This window comes from Eumetopias jubatus, unplaced genomic scaffold (genome assembly GCF_037043125.1).
Source record: "Eumetopias jubatus isolate StellerSeaLion01/CBP00866 unplaced genomic scaffold, mEumJub1_p1.0 scaffold_12, whole genome shotgun sequence".
Classification (NCBI taxonomy): Eukaryota; Metazoa; Chordata; class Mammalia; order Carnivora; family Otariidae; genus Eumetopias; species Eumetopias jubatus.
Window position 1 is genome coordinate 103,871,584 of NW_028274818.1, and position 19,982 is coordinate 103,891,565.

The 19,982-nt window shown below is 50.7% G+C and overlaps 1 protein-coding gene across 2 annotated transcripts; it reads left to right on the forward strand.

The window, feature by feature from the left end:
• Positions 1-7,925: 7,925 nt before the first annotated feature.
• ACTL6B (actin like 6B) lies at positions 7,926-19,604 on the forward strand. 2 transcript variants are annotated; one of them, XM_088017179.1, is made up of 14 exons: positions 7,926-7,950; positions 8,416-8,492; positions 8,697-8,862; positions 9,142-9,242; positions 14,071-14,168; positions 14,856-14,950; positions 15,027-15,133; positions 15,782-15,871; positions 16,027-16,088; positions 16,205-16,319; positions 16,462-16,542; positions 16,639-16,740; positions 16,809-17,012; positions 19,524-19,604. In XM_088017179.1, exons 1-14 carry the CDS (start codon positions 7,926-7,928, stop codon positions 19,602-19,604), a joined length of 1,404 nt encoding a protein of 467 aa, XP_087873305.1. The 2 variants fall into 2 exon arrangements, with proteins under 2 accessions (XP_087873305.1, XP_027966103.1); XM_028110302.1 differs by having other exon boundaries at positions 16,639-16,734; positions 16,926-17,012.
• Positions 19,605-19,982: the final 378 nt, after the last annotated feature.

Sequence of the window (19,982 nt, forward strand, 5' to 3'; positions counted from 1 at the left end):
CGCCCAGGGCCCGGCTGGGCGAGACCAACTCCTTAGTGGGGGGACGCCGGAAGACAGAAGACCCCTTAAGGGGCAAGGATTAACTCCGTCACAACAAAGATAGCACACCACACGATTTCGACGCAAAAAGGACCAAAATAAGTGCTTTGCTTCCCGAAAAGGAGCAAGACCTCCCCCCTGGGGCTGACAGAGGTGGTACCGGCATAGGGGAGGGGAGGGGGAAACCGCTCGCTGGTCACGTGACCTACTCTCCCGGATTGGGCGGCTCCAGACTGGGCAGGGGAGCTTGACGCCCCAGTTCTCGGTTCAGCACGCCCCTGCACCCGGCGAGGCCACGCCCCTCCACGGGCTGGGACCCAGCTGGAGAGATCCCGACCCGCGCGGGACGGGGCTGGCGGCCCTGACGCGGCAGAGGGAGAGAGCTGCTCTTGTGAAAGTCCTCGCGGAATGGTGCGGGGCCCCTGAACCTGGGAATGGTGAGAAGAGTCGTGCCCGGAAAGTGCCCCAGCGTTGCCCACTGGGCTTTTGTAGAAGTCTACCGGAGTGCGTGACACTGTAACAACAACTCGTATTTATTGAGTTCCGTACTTAATCCTCACGACAGTGCTGTGAATTTCGGTACTAGCGTTGTCCCCATTTTATAGTAGTGGAAACGGGTTCCTAGGACTGCAGAGTTGAGATTCGAACCAAGGCAGCTTTAGCGACTTAACTGTGCGGTCATATCAGTACTAGGCTCTTGAGGAACTCTCCCGTGGACCATCCCTGTAAAGGATTGAAAATGTAAGCATAGGTCTTAGTTTCCACCTCTGTAAAATGAGTGTTGACTGCTGCCTGCGAGTCACGTTGGAGTGCTACGAGATTCTGACAGGTTGTGAAAATGCTTTGGAAGGTTCAAATCAATGAATAGCCTTCACTGAGTCCTCATCCAACTTAAAAGTGAAAGTATCGAAACAGACAACGTCTTGCAGCCTCCGTTAAAGGCATCACAAAAAGCGTTCAAAGCACAAGATATATTTTTTAAGAAAATAAGAAACCAAAGTCATATTCCTCGTTATGCACAAACCCCATTTATGTGCACTTACCAGTTCGATGATATATTAGCAGGAGATGATAGATGTCAATTAGGCATTAGAATTTGGAAGGGACCTTACAGATAATTTTCTTCAATTTCCTGTCAATCTACAGATGGGCAAAGTGACTTCCCAAAAGTCACTTAGAAAACTGGCAGCCTAGGACTAGAACCCGATTTTGTTAATCTCCATAGGGCATCTGACACTGCTTCCTCTCACTTTTGGCTTCACTTTTCCTCTCACTTTTGGCTAATATGGTTTAACTCATTCAGCAAACGTTCACTTAGTCTCAGTGATGTATGAGGCACGGTCCTAGGCACCAAGGATACAGCCATGAACACATGCACCCTTCCTCTACCTGCAGGGAGATCATAATCTACAGAGGAGACAGATGGTAGATGATCGTTGAAATGACAATTAGCGCTGGTGGCTTGGAAGTGCCATTTGCTAAGAGCAGAACATTTGGGAGGGGACACATTTGGGGAGGAAGATCAGAAGTTTTAAGTTGGCACATGTTAGGTTTGTAGTGCCTAGGAGAAGTGCAAAGAAGAATATTCAGAAGGTGGCTGTCAAAGCAGGTCTGGGGCTCAACAGAAGAATATGAGTTGGAATAGAGCCTTGAGAATGAATAGCGTTTTAGAGCAGATGAAGTCAGAGAGAGGTTCAGGAAAAGACAAGATGGCCTAAGACCAAGCCCTGAGGAACTCCAGCATTAGAGGTCAGGCAGAGGAGAACAAGCTGCCAAAGGAGAAGCCAGAGAGCTAACAGGAAAATCGGGAGAATGTGGAGTTCTGGAACCCAGAAGAAAAGAACGTTCCAAAAAGGGAATGACAAACTGTGTTGAATGCTGCAGAGGGATGAAGCAAGCCTGGACTGAGAAATGTGCCTAAGATTAAGTAACGTGGAGGCCATTGGTGACTTGTGTCAAGAGCACTTGCAGTGAATGCTTCGCTTGCAGTGGGCTGAGGGTAAGTAAAAAAAAAAAAAAAAATGAGGCAGTGGAGACAACCAAAGTGGCCAAAGCTCTGGGAATCTTGACCTGGAGGGGGTGGGGCGTAGAAAGTTGGGGCTGCGCATACGGTGAGAGGAGAATTTCAAATCAAGATATTTGCATTTTGATAGGAGCTACTGAAACTTCTTTACATGATAATGGGAAAGATGGGGGTTGGGGGAGGTGAAGGACACAGACGGGTAGGGGATGGCCAATGGATGACCAACTCCTCTGAGAAGGCAGGCGCCCTGGGGCAGATGTAGAGAACCTGGCTCTCATGGGGCATGGGACACTTCCTCCTTCCTCTGACTCTCCTCGGTCCTCTCCTCCGCCTCCGGGCATCTGTATACATTATTTCTCCCAGGATCCCAGCTTCAGTGTTTTTTCACTGGTGACTTCCTCCATTACTGTGACGATCCTTGAATTGCTTGTACCTCTCAAATCTCCATCTCCAGCCCAGATGTCCCCCTGCCCTTGGTGTATACTTGGTGTATGTCCAACGGCAGCCTGAATATTTTCACCTGGATGCTCACAGACACTGGTGCGCTGGAGTCAGCTGTGGCAGTTCACACCAGCTCACAAGAGCCCAGTGTGTACCTCTTTTCCCAGCTCCTTGTTCAGTGAAGTCATGTAGATAGTAGTAATTTTTAACTGTCATGGTGGGAGTATTTACACCATGGAAATCGGCAAAGGCTTCAGATCAGGGCTCCCCTTTCCAGAAGAGCTGATTTTTATTTTTTTTTAAAGGTTTTATTTATTTGTCAGAGAGAGAGAGAGAGAGAGAGAGAGAGAGAGAGCACAAGCGGAGGAGGGGTAGTGGGAGAAACAGGCTTCCTGCTAAGCAAGGAGCCCGAATGCGGGACTCGATCCCAGGACCCCAGGATCATGACCCAAGCCGAAGGCAGTTGCTTAACCGACTGAGCCGCCCAGGCATCCCAAGAAGAGCTGATTTTTAAACCATTTACTATACACCACTGGTCACAGACGTGTCACATTCAACACATTCAAAACTAAATTAATCCTCTTCTACCCCACCCCACCCCACACTGCCCAACCCTACCCTTTGTCTGAATCTCTTGGCCCAGTTAATAGCATCTCCCACCCAGGAGCTTCTCAAGCCCTCATTCCCCATTATCCAAAGATGGTCAGCTAGTTATGGCATAGGCAAAGCTGCTATAAGAAAGAGACCCCAAAATTTGACGGCTTAAGAGACAACTTTATTTTTTTTTTAAGATTTTATTTATTTATCTGAGAGAGAGCACAAGCAGCGGGGAGGGGCAGAGGAAGAAGCAGACTCCCCGCTTAGCAAGGAGCCCAGTGCTGGACTCGATCCCAGGACCCTGGGATCATGACGTGAGCCGAAGGCAGATGCTTAACCAACTGAGCCCCCCAGGCGCCCCAAGAGACAACTTTTTAAAATAAATCTTCCAGGGATACCTGGGTGGCTCAGTCGGTTGAGCGACTGCCTTCGGCTCAGGTCATGATCCTGGAGTCCCGGGATCGAGTCCCACATCGGGCTCCCTGCTCAGCAGGGAGTCTGCTTCTCCCTCTGACCCTCTTCCCTCTCGTGCTCTCTATCTCTCATTCTCTCTCTCAAATAAATAAATAAAAAATCTTTAAAAAAAAATAAAATAAAATAGATCCTCCAGGACTAAAGGGGCATCTCTGCCATCCTCAATATCTAGCCTCCATCTCTGTGTCTAGTGTGGCCCAAGCAGCTTTCCACAATCATACCTGAATTTCATCCATTGGGAACTGGGGTGGGGTGGAAAGCACAAGTTCTTTCCTGTTTAAGGACAACACTAACATCTGCTCAGAGGTTGGCCAGTTGCAAGGAAGGCTGGGAAATGTAGGCTCTAGCCATATACCCAGCTAAAACATTATTAATAAAGCAAGAAGGGAGATGGCCATTGATGTAAGCCTAGCAATCTGTGTCATTGGTGGATACCTCTTGTCCATGCTCCCTCTTGTATACTGCTTAAATCCATCCCTTCTGCCGTACGCCAAATGCTATTACCCTGGTCCTCACCTATATCCTGGCCTCTAAGATAGTTCCTCTCTATTCATCTACCAAATAGCTGCCAGACATACCTTTCTAAATCACAAATTAGATCGGGGCGCCTGGGTGGCTCAGCCGTTAAGCATCTGCCTTCGGCTCAGGTCATGATCCCGGGGTCCTGGGATCGAGCCCCGCATCGGGCTCCCTGCTCCGCGGGAAGCCTGCTTCTCCCTCTCCCACTCCCCCTGCTTGTGTTCCCTCTCTCGCTGTGTCTCTCTCTGTCAAATAAAAAAAAATCTTTAAAAAATAAATAAATAATAAAAATAAAAAAATAAAACACAAATTAGATCATATAACTTTGTTGGTCAAAACTGTGCAGTAGTTCCCCCACCCCCCAGAAGGGCCAAACTTCATGACACACAGGCTGGGTCCTGTCCCCTCCCAGAATGCCTTCCACCCCCACTCCAATTCGACTTCCTTGTCAGCTGGGAAAATGCAGTTCCATTTTCTCAGGCTTAGTTTCAGTACTGCCTCCCTGACCACACTGTTGTTTGTGCCCCACTGCAATGCTGGCCCCATTCCTATTGCAGCCTTTACTGGACTGTTTATTTCTGGGCACTCACCACCTTCACTAGGGAGAGGCTCCCTGTGAGGCCAAGACACTTGATTTATCTGGCAGAGGACTGGGGGAGAGCTCACCAAGCAAGGCACAGACCCTCACAAGATGCCAAATCATTTCCAAAGTGTGGGGTCTGAGGGTCCTGGCCCTACCACCTTTAACCTCATTACCAGATGTTCAGCTTTGGCCAACCTGAATGTAGGCCTGGAGGGTGTGCGAACCTCCAGATGATTTTGATGAATTAGTTATTTAACCCTCCATCTTCCAACATAGACATTAAACCCAAGGAGAGTCACATCAAGTTATGTGAGCCATTTTATTCCTGGTGTCTTATCAGGCACCTAGAGAACATCAATGAAATGAATAGAAGCAAGGCAACATTTTCCCCGGGATCAGTACTTTTCACACGCCACAGTTTAAATCTCAGCTCTGTCGCTTACCAGCTGAGTGACCTTGGGCAAGTCACTTAATCTTCCCATGCCTGTTTCCCCTACAAAGTGGGGATAATAATCAGGCCATTATAAGAGCTAAATTACTTAACATTTGTAAAGCACTTACAATGCTTTACATCCAGGCACTGGATGTTTTGTGTTTGCTAAACAAAAATTGAGTTTAGGTATGAACGAATTGGTCTTTGGCCACTTTTCCAGTCTCATTTCCCCCTGACTCTAGTCTCTCTGCCACCAGCTCATCTGCAACCTTCCTTCAAGACCTAGCTCCCAGCTCCACAGATGTTCATGTCTCTAGAGCTTTGCACATGCTATTCTCTGTGTGGAAGACCTTTCCCACCTTGTTCACCAGTGAACCCCTATTCATCCTTCACAATTCAGCTCAAACTTTGCTTCCAGAAGCCTCCCTGGACTCTCAGAAACAGGTATCCCCTCCCTCCTCTGGGCCCCCACTCCCCCCCCCACTTTCATGCATGTCTGAGCTCCTCACTGCACCAAAACCCCTTGAGAGCAGGGATAGAGCTTATGCATCTTGGTATTCCCATGCCTTGCACAAAGATGTTTGCTGAATCAATGAATGGATAGTGAAATATATTAATAAGTTTACCATATCCTCTTACATAATACACTAGAATCATAATACAGTACAATGACACATGAACATTGGCTACGGTTGACTGGTAGGTAAATCAAGTCCAGTCATGTAGTCAGCCAGCTGTAGTTTTTCCACCAACCATTAGAGGAAAATTCAGTTCTCATTACAATACTACAGATTTCTAACTTATGAATAATAGTAGTAAAGACTCAAAAACTCCCAGGAACATTCTTAGGACCAGTGTTTACTGAACACTCCTGCGTGCCGAGCCCTGGCATCAGATTGAGTCCTCACTCCCAGCTATCCTTCAGCTAGGGAGAGTGAAGCTTGGACTGGGACACAGATTTTGAAATAAGGTCATCTCTCAACTGGTTGATGAGAGATTTGAGTTCTAGTCCTGGCTCTGCCCCAGTCGACTGTGTGACCCAAGACAGGGCCCTGCCTCCGTCTGGGGAAACCCCTGTGAAATCTAGGGTCCGGATCCATGATCAGTAAGGTTTCTCCTGGCTTGGGGCAGTCTCTGAATCTGAGACCCTTGACTGGGTAAAGGGATGGGTGATGGAGAAGTGAAGTTTTGTCATTAAATGTCAACAAAAGGAAAGATGCAGGCCACGAATAGAATCACTTTCCACTCCAGTGTCCCTGTGAGCCTCACCTCAGCAATAATAATAATAACAATAATAATTGTGTAAGATAAAGAAATGCAGGTGCCAAGAGGTCAAGGGGCTCATCTGGTCATCCAGGTCTCATCTATAGAGGCCATGACTAAGTCACTCAGGAATATTTCAGTTTCCCAGTAGAGTCAGCTCTCTCCCCTACAGCTCACCTCTCCCACTTAAGCCCGGAGGCCTCCAGTCTGAGGTGCTAGGCCTGGACTCCCAACCAACCTTGGGCATGTGAAATGCCAATGGTGCCAATGGGTAATCAATGAGCCACCTTAAACCATCCGTCCTTTGGGTGGGGACAGGTGAAGTCTCTTCCAGAGTCGGCATCTGGTGAGCAAACTACTGGAGCATTGGCTGTCACAAGGTACCCTCTTCCTTTGCCATCCATGGTCTTTTTGGGGGGGGGCGGGGCTGAAACCAGCCATCCATGGTCTTAACGCTCCCCCCACCCTCAGCAAGTAGGTGGGAGTGCCCTCAAAACAAACATATTCATATGCATATACGTACACACACGCACACATGCACACGCACACATATCCTGACACACATAAGCCCATACATACAGGCACACACCTATGCACATGCTCACAAAGGAGTCTCTCAGCTAAGCCAGGCTGTCAGAGATGCTCCTTCCCCTTTGCTATTAAAACTGCTGTGGAGGTGGTGGCAGGCCAGGAAAAGAGCTGGGGAGAAATAATGAGGAAAGGAAGCTAAAGATGGGTTAGCTGAGCACAAGTACACGCGTATGTATAGGACCCACGCACCGGGGATGGGAGAGGAAAAGAGGGGCCATTAGAAAGACAAGGGTGGTTGGGGCGCCTGGGTGGCTCAGTCGTTAAGCGTCTACCTTCCGCTCGGGTCATGATCGAGCCCCGCATCGGGCTCCCTGCTAGGCGGACAGCCTGCTTCTCCCCCTACCACTCCCCCTGCTTGTTCTCCCTCTCTCACTGTCTCTCTCTCCGTCAAATAAATAAAATGTTAAAAAAAAAAAAAAGCGGTGGAAAGAAACAGGGAGAAGATGGAGACACACCCCCTCCTGTACTTCTTCTTCCCTTCTTCCTTTCCCTCCTTCGCCCGGTGATTTCATTCAGGCTTCAGTATGGCAGAACCTTGCTCAGGAGCCTGAGCATGGACAACTCCAGGGCTATGGTGCCCTCTCCTCGACCCCATTTAAAAAAGTAAGGGAGCAGGGGCCCCATCAGCCATCCTGCGGCGTCCTGGTCTCCAGATGGGCAAGGTTTCCATCTCTTTTGTACGCCTGCTCTCCACCTGGCTATCCCTGAGGGTCAGTCTCAAAGTCCTTGCTATCCTCCCCCAAATCTTAAAGTTGCGGTGTCTGCCCCTTTAAAGCAGCAGCCCCCGGTCAGGTTATTGTCTAGCCTTGCAGCCAATCGGCGGCGCCATTGGGGGCGGGGGATCCGGCCTCCTGATTGGCCACCGCGCGCCCCGCCCCGCTCGGGATCCCCGGAGCTGTCCGGCCGCCTCGGTGCTGATCCCGCCGCCGCCCACGGGCCGTGAGCAGAGCTGAGAGGGCATTATGAGCGGGGGCGTCTACGGCGGAGGTGAGCTAGCCTCGGGCTTCAGGCTCCCCAGCCTGTAGCGGCCTCACCGGCAGCCCTGCACCCCGAACCCGCGCGACCTAAGCTCTGGGCACCCCAGGGCCTGTCACCCCGGCGCTCGAACGGGTTTGGGTCCTGCGCCACTCCTACCTTGGTCCTCCCAGGTCGGTCGGTCGCTTGCGCGCCCTGGGCTCACTCTCCACCATCCAACTCACCTCCTCCCGCCCCCCCCCCACCGGCCCCTTCTTTCCCGGCAAGGAGAGTGGCCTGAATAAGGCCACCGGGCAAGAAGGGACGCTGGAGGCTTGATCCCCACTCCCAGAACCCCGGACTCCAGGCCGAGCTCCCACCTGCCCCGGCAAGCGTTGAAGGTGGCGAGACTGTGGCTCTGCCCTGACCTCCTCTTGGAGCTATCCAGGGGGAGAGAGTTTGGGAGAAGTCCCCTCACACACCTGTCTCCCCGCACAGATGAGGTGGGGGCGCTGGTCTTTGACATTGGCTCCTTCTCTGTCCGCGCTGGGTACGCTGGGGAGGACTGCCCCAAGGTGAGCCTTCCAGCCCCGACCCCAAGTCCTAGGGGCTCCGGACTCCTCTCAAGGCTTCCCAGTGACCCAGGGTTCTCACAACACAGAGAGCAGCTCTGCAGAGCGGGAATGTGGGAGTAAACCCAGGGGCGGGCTGAGGGCCTTGCTATGGGCCTGGACAGGGGCAGGAGGTTGATCCCTCTTCCTGCCCGTGCCCCCCTCCAGGCTGACTTCCCCACCACGGTGGGGCTGCTGGCCGCGGAGGAGGGGGGCGGGCTGGAGTTGGAGGGGGAGAAAGAGAAGAAAGGGAAGATCTTCCACATCGACACCAACGCCCTGCATGTGCCTCGGGATGGAGCAGAGGTCATGTCGCCCCTCAAGAATGGCATGAGTAAGGAGCCCCCACCCACCGTCTCCCGCCACAGACCCGGAGCCCACACACCACAACCCGGGACACATCACCCCACACCCATGGAGTCTACCTTGCAGCTGCCCACAGCTGCCTGGTTCCCAGCCCAGGGTCCCGACAGATACCTAGGAAGGGGGGATTTCTGCTGGAACTGATCTCACTTCCCCTCCCCTGGACTTGGCCTCCCTCCTTGCTTTGCTTCCTGTCCCTGGACCCCTGCCGGCCCACCCTCATCTCTCCATGCTTGTCTCCTGGCCCCAGTTGAGGACTGGGAATGCTTCCGTGCCATCCTGGATCACACCTACAGTAAACACGTCAAGTCCGAGCCCAACCTGCACCCAGTGCTCATGTCTGAGGCCCCGGTAAGTGCCTCACCCAAACCCTAGTCCTGCCCCAGGGGCTCCCTGCCTCCTTTCTGCCATTCACTTCTCCCCTGAAAGCATCTGCCATCCATCACTCCAACTTAACTTTTCAGACTTTTCTTCCAACTCCACCATCTTCAAGCACTTTTTTTTCCTCCCTGGCTTTAGTCTCTCTCCCTCTCCCTCCTCCTGTTTTATCCATTCATATCTTTTGCCCATTCGGGCTTACCCACTGCTGTCCCCCCCCGCCCCCAAAGTCCTTTTTGGACCTTTTAACTTAAAATTTTTGTCAATGTTATATATGCACATAACCAATTTGCTTTATAAAGTATGTTAACAAAAAACTGCCATTCATATTCTCTTCCTTCCATTCCCCTTTTCCAGAGGCAACTGCTTTTCTTTTAGATAAGTTTTGTCATGTTCTTCCATATCTCTGAATATCATACTCAAAATGCTACTTATGGATTTTTGGGGTTTAGGCATTGATTTCCCACCGTAGAAAATAAACATTGAGGGGCACCTGGGTGGCTCACTCGGTAGAATGTTGGGACTCTTGATTTCAGCTGAGGTCATGATCTCAGGGTCATGAGATGGAGCCCCACCTGGGGCTTCATGCTGAACTGGAGCCTGCTTGGGATTCTCTCTCTCCCTTACCCTCTGCTCCTCCCCTGCCTCGTGCACGTACACTCTCTGAAAGAAAGAAAGAAAGAAAACATTGAGCTCTCTTTCCTCCTGCAGCTCACACCACACACTTCCCTCATTCCCCAACTTTAAATACAGTTGTATTTTAGATTTTTAAAAAAATCATTATTCAGTATTTACACTCTTATGTTTATATATGCTAATCAGGTCTGAGGCAGGCAATAAACTACAGTCACTTTTCTTTCCTGCACAGCTGTTTTCCCTAGAACTGAAAATTGTGCTGGTTTTTATTTTGCTTAGCTTTCTATTTACTTAATAATATGACCCTAAGTTATTCATCTGTTTATTACTCATCTGCTTATGTTAGCTATATCCTTTCTCAAAACATTAACTCCATTAGGTATTCTGTCAATTTCATCTTCTTGAAGAAATCTCTCCAAAGACCCACTGATTTGCTCCACTTTGGACTTTTTGCCTTCTACACAGAGGACACAGCTCTCATCCTGACATCTCTCTTCACCATCATCTTAAAGCATCCCTTCACCTCTCTCCTATGCTGGAAGTCCTATTTCTTGTATCTCATTACTCCTTTTCTTGATGTACTCCCTTGTTTTCCTGGAGCACATCCTCCAGTAACTTTCTTAGAAAGCTCATGAGAAGTAAACATTTTTAAGACCTTGCATGGCTGACCCTGATCGATAACTTAGCTAGGTATAACATTCCAGATTGGAAATCGTTTTTCTTTAAAATCTTGAAGGTACTTTTCCATTGTCTTCCAGCATCTACTGTTGCCATCTAGAAGGCAGAGCTATCTAATTCCTGATCTTTTGGTGTAATGTTTTTCTTTGTGAAAGTTTATAGAATTTTCACTTTGTCCGGGGCACCTGGGTGGCTCAGTCGTTAAGCGTCTGCCTTCGGCTCGGGTCATGATCCCAGGGTCCTGGGATCAAGCCCCACATTGGGTTCCCTGCTCGGCAGGAAGCCTGCTTCTCCCTCTCCCACTCCCCCTGCTTGTGTTCCCTCTCTCGCTGTGTCTCTCTCTGTCAAATAAATAAATAAATAATCTTTAAAAAAAAAAAGAATTTTCACTTTGTCCTCAGTGTTATATAATTTCTGAATATTGTATTGTTTAATATTCATCCATTGCTCTAGACACTCAATATGTCCCTTCAATCTGAAAACCTATGTCTTTCAATTCTGTGAAAAAATAAGTCAGTAATTATTTGATTAAATAGTTTTAATTACTTATTTGATGATTTATTTCTCTCAATAATCTGTTCTCTCTTTTGGAAAATATTATTTGGGTTTTGCACCTCCTGAACAGGTCCTCTCATTTTCTTATTTTTTTCTTATGTTTTCCTTCCTTTTCTCTTTTCCTCTAATTACCAAGATTTTCCCTCAACTTAATTTTTCAACCCTTCTATTGAGTTTTTCATCTCTCCTCCTGTATTTTCAATTTCCAAGAGCTCTTTTTTGTTCCATGAATGTTACTTTTTAGGACATCCAATCCTTTCTTCATGGGTGCAATATCATCCGTTATCTCACTCAGAATATTATTAGTTTTGTTTCTGTTTTTGGAAGTTTTCATGTCCCTGCATGATCTCTGTTCTTCCAAATTGCCTTTTTCCCCCCTGCCCTTTTTTGGGGGAGTCTCTATCTCCTTTTTGAGGCTTTTCTCAGATTTCTGAGGAATCCTTGTTGTCTGCTTATGTTTGCAAGTGGTGGACTGAAACACTGTTTGGAAGCTGTGTGGGACGGGGCACTCGTTGACTGTGGTGGTAAAGGATGTTGCTATAGGATGACCTGCCTGGGATGATTGTTAGGCAGCCTCTGATAATTGGCATCTTTAGATCTCTGATGTAACCCACAGGGAAGACTTGTACCCTACATAGAGGCCTGGTCACCCCCTTTCTGGGAGCCAAGTGAGGGAATAGGGCTGAGGTTCTCACCATTTAATATGCATGGAATCACTTACTTCTCCTGTTTTAAGTATAGTGTCTTCACTCCTGACAGTGTCAAGTGTCCCACCAGTCCAGAGACCCTCAGTTTTACTCTAGGGAATAAACTTCCCGTCTTCTGCAGAGGTTGGGGTGGGTAATAACCCAGTGACATGGAACTGGGAGTTTCAGGAGCCGTCACCTGAATAGCTTTAAACAATCTTATTTTAGCTTTCCCTTAACCTTAACTGCCAGAGGTACCCGAAACTACCAGTTGCTGAGCCCTCTGAGGATTCTGCAGTTTGACACAGGCTGTTCCTGGCTTTTTCCACTACCAGCTTAGAAGTCAGTGTTTTTGAATCTGTTAAGTCGGTTACCACTCAACTATCTGATTTCCAACCTTCAAAACTATGTTACTGTTTTCTCCTTCCTTATTATTCCCAAACCTTGAGGGTGTCTGTCTATCTCTCCCTCTCTCTCTTTTTTGAGTTAAAATTCACACAACATAAAATTTAACTTTTTTAATGTTAACAATGTGGTGGCGTGTAATACATTCAGTGTTGTGTAGCCATCATCTTTATCTAGTTCCCCAACATTTTCATCACCTCAAAAGAAAGTACGTTTTCATTAACCAGTTTCTTTCTACTCTCCCTGCCCTTGGCAACCATCAGTCTGCTTTCTGTCTCAATGAATGTATCTATTCTGGATCTTTCTTATAAGTGGAATCATACAACATGTGACTTATGTCTGTATTCTTTCACTTAGCATATTTTCAAGGTTCATCCATGCTGTAGCATTTATCAATATTTTATTCTGTTTCATGGCTGAGTAACATTCCATTGTATGGATATACCACAATTTGTTTTTCCAATTTATCCATTCATGGATTTTTGGGTTGTTTCCATGTTTGGCTATTGTGGATAGTGCTGTTATGAATAGTTGTGTATATGGATTTATTTCAGTACCTGTTTTCAGTTCTTTTGGTTATATAACTAGGAGTGGAATTGCTGGGTCATATGGTAATTCTATGTTTAACTTTTTGAGGAACTACTGATTGTTTTCCACAGTGGCTGAACAATTTCACCTTCCCACCAGCAATGTACAAGGGTTTCAGTTTTTCTATATCCTTTTTTTTCTTGATTATTATCAACACTCTAGTGAGTATGAAGTGGTATCTCATTGTGCTTTCGAATTGCCTATCCCTAATGGCTAACAATGTTGAGCATCTTCTCATGTGCTGGTTGGCTTTTGTGGCTTTATGTCTTTTTTTTTTTTTTAAGATTTACTTATTTATTTTAGAGAGACAGAGAGAGCACAAGCAGGAGGGGCAGAGAGAGAGGGAGAAAGAATCTCAAGCTGACTCTGTGCTGATTACAGAGCCTGATGAGGGGCTCAATCTCACAACCATATCACGACCTGAGCCAAAACCAAGAGTCAGACGCTTAACCGACTGCACCACCCTGGAGCCACCCCCTGTTTTAAAAAAGTAACCTCTGTGCCCAATGTGGGGCTCGAACTCTTGACTCCAAGATGAAGAGTTGCATGCTCTTCCAACTGAGCCAGCCAGGCATCATGGGTTTATGTCTTCTTTTGATTGCCATCCTTTTTTAAAGATTTTATTTATTTATTTGAGAGAGAGAGAGACAGAGAAAGAGAGAGCACGAGTTGGGGGGAGACGCAGAGGAAGAAGCAGATTCCCCACTGAGCGGGGAGCCTGATGCAGGGCTCAATCCCAGGACTCTGAGATCATGACCTGAGCTAAAGGCAGACGCTTAACCAACGGAGCCACCCAGGTGCTCCTAAATTACCCCTTTATTATACTTTTGCTGGGATCTTGGAAGAGGATAAAATTGGATGTTTGTATTCAATCCACAATTTCTACCAGAAATCCTCTTCCCAGCTTTCTTGCCTTTGAGATGATTAAAATGAGGAAGAGGGATAAACTCCTTTCAGTAGCCCGAAGTATATACTGTACAATAAAGAACGGTGGGCCAGCAGTCAAGAGACTGTGACTCTACCAAGCTCTACCAAGGGCTTTGTGTGTGAATGTGGTCAAGTCACTCTCCCTCTCTGAGTTTGGATTTCCTTAGCTGGGTTTGGATTGTAATCTTTAACGTTCTTCATAGTTCTCACATTCTTAAGGTCTGTGTGGATCAAGAGACCTGACCTCTGTCCCCAGTCCAAGTTGTGTGTGTGTGTGTCTGTGCCTCTCCCTTTTTGAATCCTCCCCTCCTGCACTTTCTCCCCAGTGGAACACACGGGCCAAGCGGGAGAAGCTGACAGAGCTGATGTTCGAGCAGTACAACATTCCTGCCTTCTTCTTATGCAAGACAGCCGTGCTCACCGCGTATGCTCTGGCTTGAGCAGCTCTGGCTGGGTGGAGGGCCAGGGTGGGGTTTGTGGTGTGCCAAGCTGGAGGCTGGACCTGATTCTGTAGAGATCACTGTCCTGGATGGGTAGACACCCACCCTGTGCCCCATTAGTGCAGAGGGGCCCCTGTGGGCTAAGTGCTTTTGACCCTGGGGTGGCCAGATCAGCAGCTCTTTCCTAGTCCTTGGATCAGGATGAACGGGATGGGGGGTGGGAGGGGTGGGTGGGGGGGGAGAGTAGAACCATGTAGATAGCAGGGGCTGGGACGGGAGAGAACAGGGAGGAATATAGAACACTGAGGAGTTTCCTCCCCAAGCAGCCAATCAGCATTCATTTTTTAAGGATCTGCCTTGCATTGACCCCTGTGCTAGGCTCTCGGGCAATATGGCCCCTCATTTCAAGGGGCCCACAGAGCACTGAACCAAGACTAAAGAGAAACTGGGAGCTCAGAAGGAAGGAAAAAGAGGAAGAAGCTGTGATTCAGACAGGGAAGAAGAGACAGGGGTCTCAGGAACCTTTCTCCAGTGATGGGTCATAAACCAGAATGAGAGATCAGCAGACTGTGGATAGGCTGGACCAGGAGAGCAGAGTGACCGGGCCAGACCCCAGTCCCAGTCCCCTCACTTGCTGCCGCTGTCTCTTTGACCTACCCATCCCACGCCAGCTTTGCAAACGGACGTTCCACGGGCCTGGTGCTGGACAGTGGGGCCACCCACACCACAGCCATCCCAGTACATGACGGCTACGTCCTGCAGCAAGGTGGGGCCTCGACCGGGGTCCCGGATGCCTTGGGGGGAGGGGAGGGACCAGCCCCTAACGCCCTGTCCCTTTCCAGGCATTGTCAAGTCACCCCTGGCAGGAGATTTCATCTCTATGCAGTGCCGGGAACTCTTCCAGGAAATGGCCATTGACATCATCCCGCCTTACATGATTGCAGCCAAGGTGGGGCTTCCAGGGAGTCTTGGGCACTCACCCTATGACTATTGACCCACGGACCCTCTAGATATCAGAGAGGGGAGCAGCAGGGTCCCCAGAGGACCCTCGGTCCAGTTCCTTAATTTACAATCGGACAGGCTGAAGGACGTGGCCAAGGTCATATGGGCAGCTGGTAGGAGGATGTATGGGGGCCAGTGCGATAGACCCAGGTTCAAGGTCTGCCTCTGCTATGTGAGAGCTGTGTGACCTAGAGCAGGAGATCGAAGCTCCCCGCACCTCAGTTTCTTCCCCTGCAAAGTGGAAAAACAGCATACAGGGTTGCTGTGAGTGTTGAGACACTGCATGCAAGCGTCCACCCTGGACCCCCATGTGGAACATGGCTGCTTCTTTAAGGTTCTCGTCTCCCAGTGTATTCCCTATGCCCTCCGCTTCCTCTGGCTGGGGCCTTTCAGATCAGCTGTACCTGCTGCATGAGTGGTGGACATAGGGACAGGCTCTCCCCATTCTCTCCTTTGACAGGGAAGGAGAGACCCCTTTTGTGGGCAACAGAGCAGAGAACCCAGTGCCTGTTAGCTGCAGGAGCACAGGTGTGGTCAGGGTGGGCTGGGCAGGGGTGGAGTGGGGAAGGGTGCTCATAGGCTTTGTGCCCCACAGGAACCTGTTCGGGAGGGCGCCCCTCCAAACTGGAAGAAGAAGGAGAAGCTACCCCAGGTTTCCAAGTCCTGGCATAACTACATGTGCAATGTGAGGAGAGAGTCCCCCGAAACAGCCTCGGCCCCTCCCCAGCTCCTAGTCCCCTGCCATGAGTAGAGGGGAAGGGACAGAGAGGCCCTGCAGGTGCGCAGCTTGGGGGTGCTGTGGAGGGAGCCCAGGCCCTCACTAGCTCCCTGGGTCCTCAGGAGGTGATTCAGGACTTCCAGGCCTCGGTGCTGCAGGTCTCAGACTCTCCCTACGATGAGCAGTAAGTGGAGCCCACGGCCCAGGGGTGGGAAAGAGGGCAGGCCTGGGACTCTGGGGGTAGCTCTGGCCCTCTGTGAGCACCCCCAGGCAGAGTCTCTCTCTCTCTCTCCTGGGCAGGGTGGCCGCGCAGATGCCCACAGTGCACTACGAAATGCCCAACGGCTACAACACAGACTATGGGGCTGAGCGGCTCCGCATTCCTGAGGGCCTGTTTGACCCCTCCAATGTCAAGGTTGGCCTGCGTGGAGGGTATCGAGGTGGGGGCTGGTTGGATTTCCCAGATGCCAGCGTGTGGGGGTGGGGGGCTGGGAAGGATCCCTGGGGTCTGGGGAGAGAGGGCAGAGGCCCACAACCCAGGTCACCTTTCTCGGCAGGGCCTGTCGGGGAACACCATGCTTGGTGTGGGCCACGTGGTGACCACCAGCATCGGCATGTGTGACATCGACATCCGCCCGGTGAGGCCCGAGCCTGTGTCTGGGCAAAGGGGCCCAGGAGCAGTGGGGAGATGGGGAGGGGCTGTGCCCTGAAGGCACACTCCTCTCTGCTGTCAGGGCTTGTATGGCAGTGTCATTGTCACGGGCGGGAACACGCTGCTCCAGGGCTTCACGGACAGGCTCAATCGAGAGCTTTCCCAGAAGACCCCGCCGGTAGGAGCCCACCCCGACCAGGGTCCTGGCTTAGCTCTTCAGGACCCAGTCCTTCCTCCTTCCCCAACGGCAAGCCTTCGGGCCACCAGAGCAGACCCCTCCCCCTGTGGCTTCCCAGTCTTCCCCACTTCCAGCCCTGTCCCTTCCCAGAACCCAGGTGTCTGCTTCCCCCAGCCCCTCTTTCCCCCCAGAGCATGCGGCTGAAGCTCATCGCCAGCAACAGCACCATGGAGCGCAAGTTCAGCCCCTGGATCGGGGGCTCCATCTTGGCCTCACTGGTGAGAGGGAAGGGGCCTTGGCCTGGCACTGACTGTGGGAAAGAGGCAGACCCACACAGCCCCATCCCCTTGCCCGCCGCCTCCTTATTCATTCATTCAACAAACATTTATTTTTGAGAAAGAGCAGTCAGTGCTTCCAGAAGGGTGAATAAGCCATCGGGACAAATCAGGGGGCAGGAGGACAGGAAGCTGGAGAGATTGGTTGGGTGAGGCACCCGCTGTGCTTAGCAGAGGGGAGACACTGAAGGTTTGGGGCGAGGAAGTGATGTGACAGTCCCAGACATGTTTGGGAAGCCTACGTCAGGAACGAGTCTTTGGAGATCAGGGTGTGAGCTGGACACGGGAGGACCTTGGGAGGAGGCTCCTTCCATTGTCCCAGAGTCCCAGAGTGAGCAGCAGTGAGGATGGGGTGGTGGGCAAGAGGCAGATAGAGAAGGAGGCAGGCTCTTTCTGGAGCAGTAGCTGGAGTTTTGTCTGGGCCTGCTGCTGGGCACAGGCAAGATGCTGAGCAGGGAACTGGAGATGCAAACTTTATCTCACAGGTGTAGGTCACACGGAGGGAACAGTGGGGCTATGACAGAGCAGGAAGGTCATCTCCTAGAAGGACAGCCCCCGAGGAGACAGAAACAAGGGTCAGAAATGCAGGAAGCTGACGGTGTGAAGTTAGCTGGGGGCTGGGAACCTGTCAGCCGCCCAGTTCCTGTGGGCCCACCTGCATGCCCGACATAGTCCCCGCTCCAGGAGCAGGCCCAGTCCAGAGGCTGAGAGCATTAAACAGGAAGTCACCACAAAGTGTGGGGGGTGTTCCTTCAAGGGAGGACCTGATCTAGTTCAAGGGTCACGAAGGGCCTCCTAAGGAGCATTCAAGCTGAGATGGAAGACTGAGTAAGAACTCTTGAGGCAAAGAGGGAGGGAAGGTGCCTGGGCCATGGAGAGAGGCAGGCGAGACCAAAGGCAATGGACAGACGTGGACCCGAGGTCAGGAAGCTCACTGGGGCGGTAGAGTGGAGGGTGGCTTGACCGGGGCTGCTGTGGTCTCCACTGTGACTGGGGCTTGACAGAGGAGTGGGTATCAGGCTGTGGAACCGGGAGCTCATCAGGGGCCCAACGGACAGAATGTGGACAGCTTTTGGCTACAAGAAGTTAGAGAGGAGTCCAGGACAATGCCCAGGATGTTAGCTCCTGGCAGCTATATCCAACAGGAATGTAATGCGAGCCACATATACAACTTTAAATTTTCTAGTAGCTGTATTTTAAAAGAGCCCCAAGAATCAGGTGAAATTAAGTTTAAAGAATATACTTCATTTGGGGCGCCTGGCTGGCTCAGTTGGTAGGGCATGAGACTCTTGACCTCGGGGTTGTGAGTTCGAGCCCCATATTGGGTGTAGAGATTACTTAAAAATTGAGTCAGCCAGACGCCCCTACTTAAAAATAAAATCATAAAAAAAAGAATGCACTTTATTTAATTCAATATATCCAAAATATTATCATTTCAATGTGTGATCAATATAAAAATGAGATTTTTACATTCTCTTTCCTGGACTTAGTCTTCAGTATCCGTTGTGTGTTTTTTAACTGTAGAGCACATCTCAGTTCCGACTAGCCACACTTCAAGTGCTCTAGGACCACTATATTGGCCAGTGCTAATATAGAAGGTAAGAAAGACCACCGAAGCAGCTTTGGGCTAGGCCTGGGGGAGCTCAGTGGTGGACATGCTGAGTTTGCGGTCCTGAGGGACTCCGAAGGCTGTGTCCAAAAGACAGCTGAGTATTTGGGTCTAGTATTCAGCTTCAGAAACGGGAGATTGAGGGAGGAGTAGGGTTTTAGTGCATGAGCAAAAGTCCCAGGAGTGGATGAGCTGGTTCAGGAAGGCTTGAACTGTGAGCCCAGGAGACAAACAGGGACAGTACCAGGGGCACAGGCACTAGCTTTCAGGCAGAGATTAAGCAACCATCAAAGAAAAGGGAAAGTCTGAGATGCCCAGCACAAGAGACCCTCAAGGGGCAAGGTTCAAGGTGGGGAGTGGCGTGCAGAGTGAAGACAACTCCCATCCAGAAGTTAGGTGGTACAGGAATGGTGAGGGTAGAGGAAAGATTCTTCTTGGGAATGTGGGAGACTGGACAAGTTTATAAGGTCTGATGGAGTGATAGGTGCAGGAGGAATTGGGGGAGGGAGGTTGGGAGGCCAGGCTGGCTGGCCTGAGGCTGTAAGCTCCACTACCCAGCTCTAGCCCAGCGCCTGGCCCAGGGCAGACAGATGTGCAATAAATACTTGTTGAATGAATGAATCAACGTCGTGATTGAACGACTGGAGCAGGGGTATTCACCCTCTGAATATGACGGAGGGCTGGGAGGCTCCGGGAGGTCGCTGCGGAAGGGATTGGGCGAGGGTCGGAGGGCAGGGGGAGGTTTTCCGAGGGGCTGGGCCTGCACGGGTGGAATGTGGGGAGGCGCGACCACCCCGCTTCCTCCAGGACCCTCCTGATGGCCTCTGTCGTGCCCCCGCCCCCAGGGCACTTTCCAGCAGATGTGGATCTCCAAGCAGGAATATGAGGAGGGAGGGAAGCAGTGCGTGGAGCGGAAGTGCCCCTGAGGGCACCCCTCAGCACCCACACGCCAGGCCGCCGCGCTGGGGTAGGGGACGCCAAAAGGCGGGGAGAGGGTTTCCCGGCTCGGCCTCGGCTCGGCCTCCGCCAGCGCAGATCGAAGCCCCCACCCCCATGCCCTCGTGTCTCCCCCTCCCCTCTCGTCCGCTTAGATTGTGATGTTTCTGGGTTGAAAGGAGTAAAAATGTTTTAAGGAAAAAAAAGTTTGGCCTCCTTGGTGGGGGGCGGGAGTGGGGCAGGGGCCTGGGGGGAGGCGAGGGGAGGGCCACACCTACGTCCCTGGGTGATCCCACGGTGGACGCCGGGGCAAAGTCTGCGGGCCGGGGCAGAGCCACAGAAGCCTCAGGTTTCAAAGGGGCGGCGAC

What these genes read in the sequence shown, in the direction of transcription:
- ACTL6B (XM_088017179.1), top strand. Translation starts at nt 7,926, where the DNA reads ATGAGCGGGGGCGTCTACGGCGGAG. An exon ending in CGGGGGCGTCTACGGCGGAG is followed by an intron (nt 7,951 to 8,415) that starts GTGAGCTAGCCT and finishes CTCCCCGCACAG; the next exon opens with ATGAGGTGGGGGCGCTGGTC. An exon ending in CTTACATGATTGCAGCCAAG is followed by an intron (nt 15,134 to 15,781) that starts GTGGGGCTTCCA and finishes TGTGCCCCACAG; the next exon opens with GAACCTGTTCGGGAGGGCGC.